Genomic DNA, 14,405 nt, shown 5'->3' on the forward strand with positions numbered 1-14,405 from the left:
GTCCGCCAATCATTCATTTTTCTGTCATAAGGACTCCGTCTGATTGCATAAGCTTCCTAGCCAGCCATCTGCTTGCGTTTGCTTTAAACATTTTGTTCGGTTATTATTATTTATTTATTTATTTATTTATTTTAAACGACATTTGATATGAAGTAAAAAGCGCGTGTCACCGTTGTGCTGGTAAGCATATTTATTTTTTAATGCATAATCTTGGTAATATGGTCATCATAACGACGAATCGCAAATTGCAATAACGGACGCAAAATACAATTTGATCATATTTGCGTGTTTGACTGCGCGTGTGCATTTTATGTGCATTACAATAAACATATTTTCTACTGCACTATGTTTGAAGTGGATTTCCACCCAGATATAAAAGAACATGAAGCGGGGTTTACGATGGTGATTTTTGAATACAATTAACTCTTTTAATACTGATGTTTTAACAGGAGCGCGGATTGTGATATGCCAGTGCTTTTGTTTAATGATTACAACCACAACTGTCCGCTGAATCCATAATGTACGATCTTACGAATACAATGCACAGCATAAAATGTGCTTTTAAATGTGATATATATATATATATATATATATATATATATATATATATATATATATATATATATATATATATATATATATATATAATCTTAAATGTGCTAATATTATATATAATATTATACAATATTTATTTTGTTTATTAGTTCTATACATACATCTCAGTCTTGTTTCATTTATGTACAATCGACAAATATGCATCACGTTAAGTTTATTAGTTTGTTGAAACCGAAATTCAACTTGATGGAAGTCTATATATGTAATTAAAATACATTTATCTTCAATATAGGTGAACAAAAAAAAATATTTATTTGTAATTAAGCAAAGTGTTATAGAGACAACCTCTTAGTGCTAATGTAATTTTGCTTTTAAAATGAACTAATTTAATTTATATATGCGTTTCTTTTGTTCTTTTTGTAGTGTGGAGCACCAATCAGCCACAGATTGTCATAATGTTGGCCCGCAAAGGCCTTTTGTCTGATGGTTTCCTTTTAACACGACTCGCAGAGGATGCCACACAACCCAGTCGCATCCGACCAAAGTCACAGAGGGCACGTTTCATCACCAAGAGCGGGTCTTGTAATGTTGCCCACAAGAATATACGAGAACAGGTGCGTTGCACATATAAACTCTGGTCCAAACAAGTGTTTAAATTCACTCACATGTTGTAGTATGTATTTATTAGGCAACTGATGCGATACACTGTATTGATTTAATTCTGTTTCTTCTCAGGGCCGGTTCCTCCAAGATGTTTTCACCACCATGGTGGACCTCAAATGGCAGCATTCCCTGCTCATCTTCACTTCGGCGTTCCTCTGCTCCTGGATGCTCTTTGCCATGGTGTGGTGGCTCTTAGCATTCGCCCACGGCGATCTGGAGCCTCGAGATCCCAACGAGCCTGGACCTGTGCCATGTGTCACTTCCATTCACTCCTTCACCTCTGCCTTTCTGTTCTCTATCGAGGTGCAGGTAAGGAGCAATCTGGAAGGATTTGAATCCAGTTGTCGACTCACTGAGAAACAAATAGCTGAGCTTTATTGAACCTTTAATATCAGTAATTTTTGTAATATCAGGTGACTATTGGTTTTGGAGGACGAATGGTGACTGAGGAATGTCCACTGGCCATCATAGTCCTCATTATCCAGAACATTCTGGGCTTGATCATCAATGCCATCATGCTGGGCTGTGTTTTCATGAAGACAGCTCAAGCCAACCGGAGAGCAGAGACCCTCATCTTCTCGCGTAACGCAGTCATTGCACCGCGAAACGGCCGACCAACGTTCATGTTCCGTGTCGGGGATCTGAGGAAGAGCATGATCATCTCGGCCACCATACAGCTGCAGGTGACAAATATCTTCAACTTCAACTGAAAAAACTTCTTTATTGGTTTCTATGGTTTCATGAAGAACTTTTAGCATCAATGGGACTCTTCCATTAAACAGAAGATTCTGTAGAAGTGAAAGGTTCTTTAAATTTTTGAACTGATCACTGAATGGTCCTCCTTGAACTGCCACCTTAACGTGGTGGAGGGGTTTGAGTACCCGAATGACCCTAGGAGCTATGTTGTCCGGGGCTATATGCCCCTGGTAGGGTCTCCCAAGGCAAACAGGTCCTAGGCGACGGGTCAGACTAAGAGCGGTTCACAAACCCCTTATGAAAAGATTACATAAAAGGACCGTGACGTCGCCCGGTATGGCGCAGCCGGGGCCCCACCCTGGAGCCAGGCCCGGGGTTGGGGCTCGTATGCGAGCGCCTGGTGGCCGGGCCTCCCCCCACGGGGTCCGGCCGGGCTCAGCCCGAAGGAGCGACGTGGGGCCGCCTTCCCGTGGGCTCACCACCTACAGGAGGGACTGTAAGGGGCCGGTGCTTAGAGAATCGGGCAGCAGTCGAAGGCGGGGGCCTCGACAGCCCGATCCCTGGACACGGAAACTAGCTCTAGGGACGTGGAATGTCACCTCACTGGTGGGAAAGGAGCCCGAGATTGTGCGTGAGGTTGAGAGGTTCCGACTAGCGATAGTCGGGATCACCTCTACGCACAGCTTGGGCTCTGGAACCACACTCCTCGAGAGAGGATGGACTCTTCACCACTCTGGAGTTGCCCATGGTGAGAGGCGGCGGGCTGGTGTGGGTCTGCTTATAGCCCCCCAGCTCAGCTGCCATGTGTTGGAGTTTACCCCGGTGAACGAGAGGGTCGCTTCCCTGCGCCTTCGGGTCGGGGATAGGTCTCTCACTGTCGTTTGTGCCTACGGGCCGAACGGCAGTGCAGAGTACCCGGCCTTCTTGGAGTCTCTGGGAGGGGTGCTGGAAAGTGCTCCGACTGGGGACTCCATCGTTTTACTGGGGGATTTCAACGCCCATGTGGGCAACGACAGTGACACCTGGAGGGGCGTGATTGGGAGGAACGGCCCCCCTGATCTGAACCCGAGTGGTGTTCAGTTATTGGACTTCTGTGCTAGTTACAGCTTGTCCATAACGAACACCATGTTCAAGCATAAGGGTGTCCATCAGTACACGTGGCACCATGACACCCTAGGCCGTAGGTCGATGATCGACTTTGTGGTCGTTTCATCCAACCTCCGGCCGTATGTCTTGGACACTCGGGTGAAGAGAGGGGCGGAGCTGTCAACTGATCACCACCTGGTGGTGAGTTGGATTCGATGGCGGGGGAGGAAGCTGGACAGACTCGGCAGACCCAAACGTACTGTGAGGGTCTGCTGGGAACGTTTGGCAGAGCCTCCTGTCAGAGAGATCTTCAACTCCCACCTCCGGCAGAGCTTCAACCGGATCCCGAGGGAGGCTGGAGATATTGAGTCCGAGTGGACCATGTTCTCCACCTCCATTGTCGAAGCGGCCGCTCGGAGCTGTGGCCGTAAGGTCTCCGGTGCCTGTCGAGGCGGCAATCCCCGAACCCGGTGGTGGACACCGGAAGTAAGGGATGCCGTCAAGCTGAAGAAGGAGTCCTATTGGGCCTGGTTGGCTTGTGGGACTCCTGAGGCAGCTGATAGGTACCGGCAGGCCAAGCGGACTGCAGCCCGGGTGGTTGTGGAGGCAAAAACTCGGGCCTGGGAGGAGTTCGGTGAGGCCATGGAGAAGGACTATCGGTCGGCCTCGAAGAGATTCTGGCAAACCGTCCGGCGCCTCAGGAGAGGGAAGCAGTGCCCTACCAATGCTGTTTACAGTAGAGGTGGGGAGCTGTTGACCTCAACTGGGGATGTCGTTGGACGGTGGAAGGAATACTTCGAGGATCTCCTCAATCCCGCTGTCACGTCTTCCATTGAGGAAGCAGAGGCTGAGGGCTCAGATGTGGACTCGTCCATCACCCAAGCTGAAGTCACCGAGGTAGTCAAGAAACTCCTCGGTGGCAAGGCACCGGGGGTGGATGAGATCCGCCCTGAGTACCTCAAGTCTCTGGATGTTGTGGGGCTGTCTTGGCTGACACGCCTCTGCAGCATCGCGTGGCAGTCGGGGACGGTGCCTCTGGGATGGCAGACCGGGGTGGTGGTCCCTCTTTTTAAGAAGGGGGACCGGAGGGTGTGTTCCAACTACAGGGGGATCACACTTCTCAGCCTCCCTGGGAAAGTCTATGCCAGGGTACTGGAGAGGAGAATCCGGCCGATAGTAGAACCTCGGATTCAGGAGGAACAGTGTGGTTTTCGTCCAGGCCGTGGAACACTGGACCAGCTCTATACCCTCTACGGGGTGCTGGAGGGTTCATGGGAGTTTGCCCAACCAGTCCACATGTGCTTTGTGGATTTGGAGAAGGCATTCGACTGTGTCCCTCGCGGCGGCCTGTGGAGGGTGCTCCGGGAGTATGGAGTCCGGGGCCCTTTGCTAAGGGCTATCCGGTCCCTGTACGACCGGAGCAGGAGCTTGGTTCGTATTGCCAGCAGTAAGTCAGACTTGTTCCCGGTGCGTGTTGGACTCCGGCAGGGCTGCCCTTTGTCGCCGGTTCTGTTCATGATTTTTATGGACAGAATTTCTAGGCGCAGCCAGGGGCCGGAGGGGGTCAGGTTTGGTGACAACACGATTTCGTCTCTGCTCTTTGCGGATGATGTTGTCGTGTTGGCTTCATCAAGCCAGGACCTTCAGCATGCACTGGGACGGTTTGCAGCTGAGTGTGAAGCGGCTGGGATGAGAATCAGCACCTCCAAATCCGAGGCCATGTTCCTCAGTCGGAAAAGGGTGGCTTGCCCACTTCAGGTTGGTGGAGAGTTCCTGCCTCAAGTGGAGGAGTTTAAGTATCTTGGGGTCTTGTTCACGAGTGAGGGAAGGATGGAACGGGAGATTGACAGACGGATCGGTGCAGCTTCTGCAGTAATGCGGTCGATGTACCGGTCTGTTGTGGTGAAGAAAGAGCTGAGCCGCAAGGCGAAGCTCTCGATTTACCGGTCAATCTACGTTCCTACTCTCACCTATGGTCATGAGCTTTGGGTCATGACCGAAAGGACAAGATCCCGGATACAGGCGGCCGAAATGAGCTTTCTCCGCAGGGTGGCTGGGCGATCCCTTAGAGATAGGGTGAGAAGCTCAGTCACCCGGGAGGAGCTCAGAGTAGAGCCGCTGCTCCTTCACATCGAGAGGGGTCAGCTGAGGTGGCTCGGGCATCTGTTCCGGATGCCTCCTGGACGCCTTCCCGGGAAGGTGTTCCGGGCGCGTCCCACTGGGAGGAGACCCCGGGGAAGACCTAGGACACGCTGGAGAGACTATGTCTCCCGGCTGGCCTGGGAACGCCTCGGTGTCCCCCCAGAAGAGCTGGAGGAAGTGTCTAGGGAGAGGGAAGTCTGGGGTTCTCTGCTTAGACTGCTGCCCCCGCGACCCGGCCCCGGATAAGCGGAAGAAGATGGATGGATGGATGGATCACTGAATGGTTCTCCTATGGAATCGCTGTGAAAACCCTTTATTTTTAAGCATGTAGTTCTTCTGTCCAGAACTTCTTGAGTTGATTTCCACCCTAATCTTGATTTCTGTTCTTCAGGTGATTCGGCGGACAGTGACTGCGGAGGGTGAGGTGATTCCTGTTTGCCAGCTTGATATCCAGGTGGAAAACCCTCTCAGGAGCAATGGCATATTCCTGGTCTCGCCACTTATAATCAGTCACACCATTGACAGAGGAAGTCCGCTGTACGAGGTCTCAGCACAGTCACTGGCTACCGAAGACCTGGAGATCATTGTCATTTTGGAAGGTGAATGGAGTGCATTCTCTTTATTGGAATCATTTTAATAGTAGTCAGTTAATTAATTCCAGTCATTTCTAAACTTAAATGATTTTGTATAGCTCACTAGGTTTTGAAACCGAGCCGATGTTTCTGTTCTACCAGGTGTTGTTGAGACCACTGGCATCACAATGCAGGCCCGCACATCCTACACACCAGAGGAGATCTTGTGGGGTCGGCGCTTCGTCTCCATTATGACAGAGGAGGATGGGCGCTACTCTGTCGACTACTCCAAATTTGGAAACACCGTCCCAGTCCGCATGCCGGCTCTCAGTGCTAAGGAGCTGGACCACACCAGAGGTGTGCAAGACAGTGGACCCCACGAGGGTAAACCTCAGGGCTGGGGGCTGGTGAGGGCAGGACGGGGTGGTTACAGGAGGGGTGGTGGCAGGGCCTGCGATGACATGACAGCCAAGCCTTGGTACGTGCAAACAGAGAAGGAGGAGGAGAAGAAGGGTCAAAAGAAAACAGTGAAACTTGAGGAAATAGGCAGAGAGATGGAAGAAGAAACAATGGAGGACATGAGTGATTAGAACAAAAACATTTATTTGGTTTTCCAGATATGGAAGTAGAAATAACAGCAGTTACTTATAACTAGTTTGCTTGAAGGGTTAGTTCACCCGAAAAATTCTGTCAATATTTACTCACCCTCATGTCGTTCCAAACTCACAAGGCTTGGATTAAACCGCTTAATCCATATGCCTTTTTTTTTCTTTTTTTTTTTTTACACCTTCTTTATAACCTTTTGATTTTTGTTACCTGGTCTTGTAATGGGTGGACAGAAGTATTGGAGGTTTTATTCAAAATACCTTAATTTGTGTTTCGAAGATTCGCCAAAGTCTTATTGGTTCGGAACAACATGAGGGTGAGGAAATGATGACAGAATTTTTGGTAAACTATATCTTTCATAGTCAAGAATGTTATAAATAATAGTCTCAAATAGGTTTTATACTACGCATTGTTTTGTAAACTGTCAAAACTTGCACATCTGCGGCATTGTTTTTGATTACCTCTGAGAATTTCTTGTTGATTTTGTCCTTTTCTGCCAGCAATATAATGAATTTTAGGATTGTTTTAACCGAAAATGTGCTATCTTGGCAGTACTGGTCAAGATATGGACCATAGTTAGGGTAGATGCCATAATTTGTTCAGTGAGAATTAAAAGCAGGTTGTGGTTGATAGAAGTTAAGTCAATACACATGACACATTAAACATGACTAAAAACTTTAACACTGCACAAACGATTTAACAGAATGGGTTTCTATTTGCCACAGCTTTGTTTTTATTCACGTCAAATTAAATATGGCATATACCTCAATTAAAATGTATTATTGCCGCTGTTAAAGCAAACAAGTGACAGTTGTACAGTATGTTTGCATGTTGGGTTTTGATACCATAACCCTTTTAAAAATATTCTTTGCCTTTTTGTGTTCTCATCTTGTTTTCTGAGATGAGATGTGTTTATGTTTTGAGTTTTAGATTGTTCCCAACCTGTATGACCTGACCCTAAAATAGAACATTTTGAAGAATGTTAGTAACCAGAAAGGTTTGATTCCCTTTGACTTCCATCTTTGTAATTCATTGGGAACCAAAACTGTTTAATTACCAACATTCTTTAAAAGAAGATATTTGGTATCTAAACCGTTTCAGTTCCATTGACTACAATTGTATAGATAAATAATACAATGCAAGTCAATGGGAACCAGTCAATGGGAATCATTTACTCACACTCATGTTATTCCAAACCTGTATGTCTTCTGTGGAACACACACACTCAAACAGATATTTTGAAGAATGCTGGTAACCAAACAGTATTGGTTCTCTTTGACTTATATTGTTTTTTTTTTTTATTCATACAGTGGAAGTAAATGGAAACTGAAACCATTTTGTTACAAACATTATTCAAAATATCTTCCACATTCCACAGCAGAAAGAAAGTCATACAAGTTTGGAATGACATGATGGTGAGAAAATAATAGAAAAATTGTAATTTTTGGGTGGACTATCCCTTTAATGTGGCTATCATAGTTGTTTAGTTTGTAAGAGTTTACATATTGTGTTTACCTTGTGTGGGCTTGTGCAATTATGTGTTGTGAACTAGAGGACCTGAACTCCTAAAACACATTGCATCATGAACTAATGACTCTAATGTAAATGTGACCATTAGAGAATACATTCCATGTTGATTTAACTGTTTAAATATCTGTGGGTTTATTTATTTTGTGTATTTCACATATTTAATAAAGTAAATTACATTTTATATATCTAACTGAATGAATTCCAGAAATTTTCTTTACTTTTTTTTCGGAAAATGGCATGTTATGTTACAGGATTAGGGGTCAGCAGCTGGGCTGACTATACTTTTAGAGACTTTGCAGTGAGAGAAACTGTTCAATCTGCATTCAGTTGGTTGAGATTTTAAAATCGGCTGTTTTAAATCCACTCACTGAATATATTCGTACTTTTTAGCTATTTTATTGTTATATTGATGTTAGGTGCTGCATTTAAATGGCTAGATGAAGTGGAGCTGTCCGCGGTGCTGACTGGACACTTAAAGCAGTGCAGGTGGTTTGAAATTGGACATTTAAGATGGTAAAGGGTAAGACAACCTCAAAAGCACCTGTTTTTAAAAACATTCACAAATGTATAAATTTAGAATATCAAGGTTTATTTTTAATTAGTTATTTATAAGGTACCACATACAAAGGTGATTTATGAAAATTTCAAATATTTTTCTGCGTTCTTTTCAAATATCAGCCAAAATAGAAATAAATTTTTTTTAAATAAAAATGAAAATGTCAATGGTATTAGAATAAAAATTGTTTACAACAAGCAGTGCTTTTTTATATACGAGTGGTTAGTTAAAACCAAATGATCACAAATAATGGTACATTGTAAATATATAGATATCCATAAATGGTATGGCAAGAAATAGCTTTTCGAGGACACTACTGAGAAATCATGCAGTGATGCAGCAGGACCAGAGGCTGATGGGCACTGCCAGCAGAGATAAGATCCACATGCTTGCTGCGGTCGCTGGTCCACTGTTACACAGGTCGCTGTTGCAGCACCTGTAAGTATATTCATATATAGACGGAAACTGCTGGGACAGACGAGAGTTATCACAGTCAGTGTGACGAATGCACCGGCGAATGGTCTTCCCACCTAGAAAATGCAAACTGTTAGTTAGTGAATAGAATAGAATATTTAAATAAATAAAAAATAAGTCATGAATGCCATTGCGTTAAAAAAGATAACAAAACAAATTGTATTATATTAATTAAATTAATGTTATTTTAAAAGAAGCATATTTGTCAAGCAGTTAATAAAAACTAAGTTAGAATTGAAATTATCAACTTATTTATACTATAGAATTTAAATACTATATACACTATACTATAAAAATGTAAAGGTGCAGTATGTAGGATTGACAACTAGTGGTTGATCTATGTATTGCAGTCCAAATTCAAAATATTGGAAAGGTTTTTTTTCACACGGCCCCTCCTCCTCAGACTTGACACACACGCAGGTTGCCAGATTGACCACACAAACAGGAACGAGTGCACTTGAAGATAAATGAAATTAAATACGCTGTGTTTTCCGCCAACTTGGGTAAACTGGCAGTGGGCTGGCAAAGACCGACATTCCATCCGGAACACACATTTCAAAGGAGAATAACTGACTGTAGCATTGTTTTTCAGATAAACAACTATGTTAACTGAGCAAGTTTCTATCTGCACATATTATGGTATTTTCAAAAACTTACATACAGCACATTTAAATGTACAAGTTGTGTGAACTGAATTCATTCTTAGAAAATAAAATAAATATTAAATACTGTAGCTGTATATAATTGAATAACTGAATAACTGTATTGTTATTTATTTGTTCTGGAGCATTTCTTAATTTTCATTTCCTTCATTTCAGTATGATTTCATTACAAAGAAATCTGAAGGCTGTTCAATAAACAATTCCATCTCTAAAACACCAAAACTTTATCAAACTAAAAACTAACAAATTTTTATTTAAAAGAAACTGTTTTGATGGACATTTAATTACGAATCAATTAACAGTATTAAGTAAGTGATTATTTGTGACAATGATCCACAAAACCAGTCTTAAGTGTCAATCTTTCAAAAATAAGCTTTCCATTGATGTATGGTTTATTAGGATCGGACAATATTTGGCCGAGATACAACTATTTGAAAATCTGGAATCTGAGGGTAAAGAAAAGAAAAGAAAAGAAAATTCTCAATAATGCATATTATCGATCAAAAATTAAGTTTTGATATATTTACGGTAGGAATATCGCTATCGATATCTTCATGAAACATGATATTTACTGAATAAAAATTTTTATAATTTTTACCCATACAATGTTTTTTTTTTTTTTTGGGCTATTGCTAAAATTATACCGCAGGAACTTAAGTCTGGTTTTGTGCTCCAGGGTCACATTTAGCAAACTTTAGTATAGTTTGTGATTAGTTATAAAAAGTCCCTATACTGTACTTAGAAACTTACACAGCACTAATTAACTTCATTGGAAAGTACTCATTTCATCAGGAGTTCAGAAAAGTGATGTTAATTTTTATAAAATGCCTAGTGTCACTTGTTTGCAGATGTTGGATAATAATATAATATAATACAATATAAATTTAAACATTAATTGTGTTTAAAATGTATACATGAACCAAACACTAAACTAATAAAATAAATAACAATGTAAAATCCTCTCAGGAGGATCTGTAGCACTGCATAACGCCATCCACAAACCTTTCTCATGAAGATATAAACATGCATCCTCATAAGAACAAACTTCCTGCACTTCACATCGTCCCCCAGTGTAATCCTCACACCTGTAGCATCGAAGAGACGAGCCTGCAGAGGAGAATTGGGTTCCATAATGCTTAACGACTGTTTCAAATAAAAAGCACTGAGGTCATGACCAAAGCCACACAAAACTAAGCCAACAATCATGTGCGTTAACTTACCCAAGCTAAGAGTCACACAACAGACCAATAGAAAAAGTCCAAGAGAGCACTTCATTATGAGAAAACCTTCAGACCTAAGAGACTGATAATGAACAACAGTAAACTAAAATTCAAAAAAGCAAATCAGAATATTAATGAAAATTAATGATTTGTAAAGGATCATGTGCCAACTGAAGACAATTCAGCTTTGCATCACAGGAAAAAAAATACATTTTACAATATATTCACATAGAAAACAGTTATAATTTTAAATTTCAAAACTGAAATACTGTTTAACAATATTAGTGTTTTACTGTATTTCTGAGCAGCCTTGGTGAGCTTGAGCTTGGTGAGCTTGGTGAGTCAACTTTTGCCAAATACTGTATTACAGTAATTTATATATTCATTGTGAATTATATATTCATATATAAAAAGTATAAATGTTGTTTATACTGAATATATACAAATTGAATAATGCAATACATAAAATAAAACTAACCGTAATTGCACAAATGTTAAAATATCTTTTGCAATACTTGTATGACAGCTGTAGGAAAATAACAGCATCAGAATTATATTAAATATCACTTACCCTGCTCGAAATATTAAGGCTTAGTCCAAGCTTGTGCGTTTCAACAGTCCGAAAGCATTCCTGGTGCCACCTCTTCCCTGCTCGAGCTCTTGCCCAGCCTCACCCTTGCCCGACATGAATGATGTCATTGATGGAGTTTCTTCTAGATGCCAAGACAGATTAAACGGATCCCAAAAACAAGACATTATGTTTAAAATCTATTATTATTAATGACTGACCACCTTATATTACAACTCTTACACATGCATGACTTCTGATTCATTAGCCACTGTAGGTAAATACCTATAATAAGTGTGGTAAACAGTAAAACTCTTTGCATGACAAACCAGTGTGTTTATGATTATGATAGTAAATTAAACATGATAACTGTTTCCCAGTTTGCAATATAAAGCAGCAGCATAACGGACTCTTTTTTTTTGCAAGTAAAATAGCTAGAAACCTAGCATATTTAAGTTACAAAAGGTGGCAACCGCTCTTATTTTAAAAGTGGATATTGTCCGTGGTGTTCAGAAAGTAACTTGAAAACTAATTCAGATTAAACGCACAGTTACAATGAAGTTACGTTTTGCAGCTAAAAAAAGCATGCAACATTGAGTGGATTTATACGCTTTACATTTATGCATTTAGCAGACGCTTTTATCCAAAACGACTTACAATTGCAATTTAATAAATTATTATCTTGCACAGCCACACCAGGTTTATATTAACCTAATACAGAGCTCATTCAGAATTTGCCTTTACAAAGACCTTATACAGAATCTCAAAACAAAAGATCTTGACTATGTTAACAGAACTTTAGTTTTCAATTCAATTTAATTGTCTCTCTATCCGTACAGCATTACGACTGACCATGAGAATTAAAACCCAATCCTTTCTGCTACGTTTCTCAACGCTGCAGCTGGTCTTGACAATAAGGCCTGTGTCACATTTCCCCGAACCTTTCTGCAGTCATGGAGACACTCAATTCAAATGTCATCTCAATAATGCTGCCCTTATTTCAGGCTGAATCTGAAAAGGCACGATACAACTGTGAATCTGTACACGATGATAGCAGAAATGATAGAGTTGATGATGATAGAGTTGAAATGAATTTGTTGGTTTTTAAAACACAGTGAAGTGGTGCTGTTTGTGTGGCAGCCCACAAAAGTACTCATGCTGATGCTTTTCGGCTACATTACCAAAAGGGAGCAGAAAATCATCCATCACATGTCAGATTGCTAATATCCAGGAGAAGGCATTGTGATTGGCTTTTTCCACAGTGTCAGAATGGGACTGTGTTTAAAGCACCAAATCTAGGCTCAGATGAACAATGAAGCTGTGGTGAGACGAGCAACAAAGACCACTTGATCTTTGTCTGGGCTGTGGCATTCAGTGCAGCATTTTAATGTTTCTGTGACTAACTAACCTAAAAAAAAAAATACAAAATAAAACTATTTCACTAGTAGTTTAGGTTTCAGTTAACAGATTGTGTGTTTTTATTCTGTGAAGTTAATTACATTAAATTTCAAATATCAGAATTTATTTTTATTTTTTTATATGCAACAATCAAGTTAAAAAAAAAAAAACGTAAGTCATCTTATCTATAAATGGTGACAAGATTAAAGGAATAGTTAACCTAAAAATGTAAACTTCAATTGAAAATTGAGAATGAACTGAAAATAAAACAGATGAGTTTGTTTCTTCTTTGGACCGGATTTAAAGAAATGCATTACATCACTTGCTTACCAAAGGATCCTCTGCAGTGAATGGGTGCCATCAGAATGAGAGTCCGAACAGCTGATAAAAACATCACTATAATACACAAGTAATCCACACATCTTCAAGTTTTAAACTTCAAACAATTGCTTCCAGCTAAAATATGAGTGCTATCCATAATATTGCAAAGAAAAGTAATCTTGTCTGGAGTATGCACAGATCAAGCACCAACATCATCAAGGATGCCTCTCATCCTAACCATGGACTTTTCACCCTCCTTCCATCCGGCAGGCGTTACAGGAGCCTACGCTCTCGAACTAGGCTCAGGAAGAGTTTCTTCCCCGAGGCTGTGACACTTCTGAACGCCACACCACCAATCTAACCTGCACCTGCTCTTTTACTGCACTGGTCACAGTACTTTACATACATTATTTGCACTATTCATATTTTGCACAGACTGCACATGGTTAAAGCTATTACACTATAAACTGTCTAAAGTTGTTACTGTACAAGCACAGTAAACTATTTCTACAAAAAATATCATTGCACTGCTGTTTTTTTTGCATATAATACATTGTTCAACAATACTTTTGCACACTCATCCAACTGTATTTATTACCACTGTTCTCACGTTCCTGCTATTCATAATGTATATATAATCCTTCATTGCTCTGTTCATAATGTATATACAATCCCTACATTGCATTCATATTTATATTCTGTATATACTCTGATCAATATTGTATATAGCAACTCCACTGTACATTCTGTATTACTCTGCACTTTTATGTATATAAAACACTATATTCTTGCACTTCTGGTTAGATGCTAACTGCATTTCATTAGCTCTGTACTTGTACTCTGAATCTAATCTAATCTAATCTAATTTGCAAGAGTACATGTTGATCATATTTTGATGTTTTAACCAGCTGTTTGGACTCTCATTCTGACAGCACCCATTCACTCCAGAGCGAATTCATTAATTTTCTAAAAATGTTAATTTCTAAGCAAATTATTCCTTTAAGCAAACCAGTTAAACAAATCCCCATGACAAGTAAATAACATAAAAAAACTTTATTAAACCATTATTTGTTGAATATAGATTCCATATGCTGTCATTTTAAGTGGGTTTCTATAATACATGTACACATTCTCCAGGTATACATTTCACATGTAATTCATATTCTTGAGTTTCCAGTGTTATGTTTTCAGGATGAAAGGGGTGTATGAATCCAAGCACGCGAATTACATTTTTCTTCAAGAAGAAACTGAATGAAAATATAGAGCTACCATTCACTTACTTTGTTTGAAAATAAACTGAAATCAGAAGTAACTTTGTTCCTTAGGCCTTAGACCTGGTGTCTCCCAGATAAAAAA

General features: G+C 40.8%; 2 protein-coding genes across 2 annotated transcripts; one reads left to right on the forward strand and one right to left on the reverse strand.

The window, feature by feature from the left end:
- The first annotated feature begins 67 nt into the window (after nt 1–67).
- Nucleotides 68–8,040, forward strand: LOC132124983 (ATP-sensitive inward rectifier potassium channel 11-like). Its single transcript, XM_059536173.1, has 6 exons — nt 68–180; nt 979–1,169; nt 1,291–1,527; nt 1,632–1,901; nt 5,534–5,741; nt 5,877–8,040. Exons 2-6 carry the CDS (start codon nt 1,011–1,013, stop codon nt 6,302–6,304), a joined length of 1,302 nt encoding a protein of 433 aa, XP_059392156.1. The 5' UTR covers nt 68–180; nt 979–1,010; the 3' UTR covers nt 6,305–8,040.
- A 450-nt stretch (nt 8,041–8,490) lies between these two features.
- On the reverse strand, nt 8,491–11,414 carry LOC132124542 (CD59 glycoprotein-like). Its single transcript, XM_059535600.1, has 4 exons — nt 11,334–11,414; nt 10,763–10,844; nt 10,545–10,649; nt 8,491–8,936 (listed from the first exon to the last, which is right to left on the reverse strand). The coding sequence occupies exons 2-4, from the start codon at nt 10,815–10,817 to the stop codon at nt 8,731–8,733; spliced, it is 366 nt and encodes a 121-aa protein (XP_059391583.1). The 5' UTR covers nt 10,818–10,844; nt 11,334–11,414; the 3' UTR covers nt 8,491–8,730.
- Between the last annotated feature and the right edge of the window lie 2,991 nt (nt 11,415–14,405).

This window comes from Carassius carassius, chromosome 43 (assembly GCF_963082965.1).
Source record: "Carassius carassius chromosome 43, fCarCar2.1, whole genome shotgun sequence".
Lineage (NCBI taxonomy): Eukaryota > Metazoa > Chordata > Actinopteri > Cypriniformes > Cyprinidae > Carassius > Carassius carassius.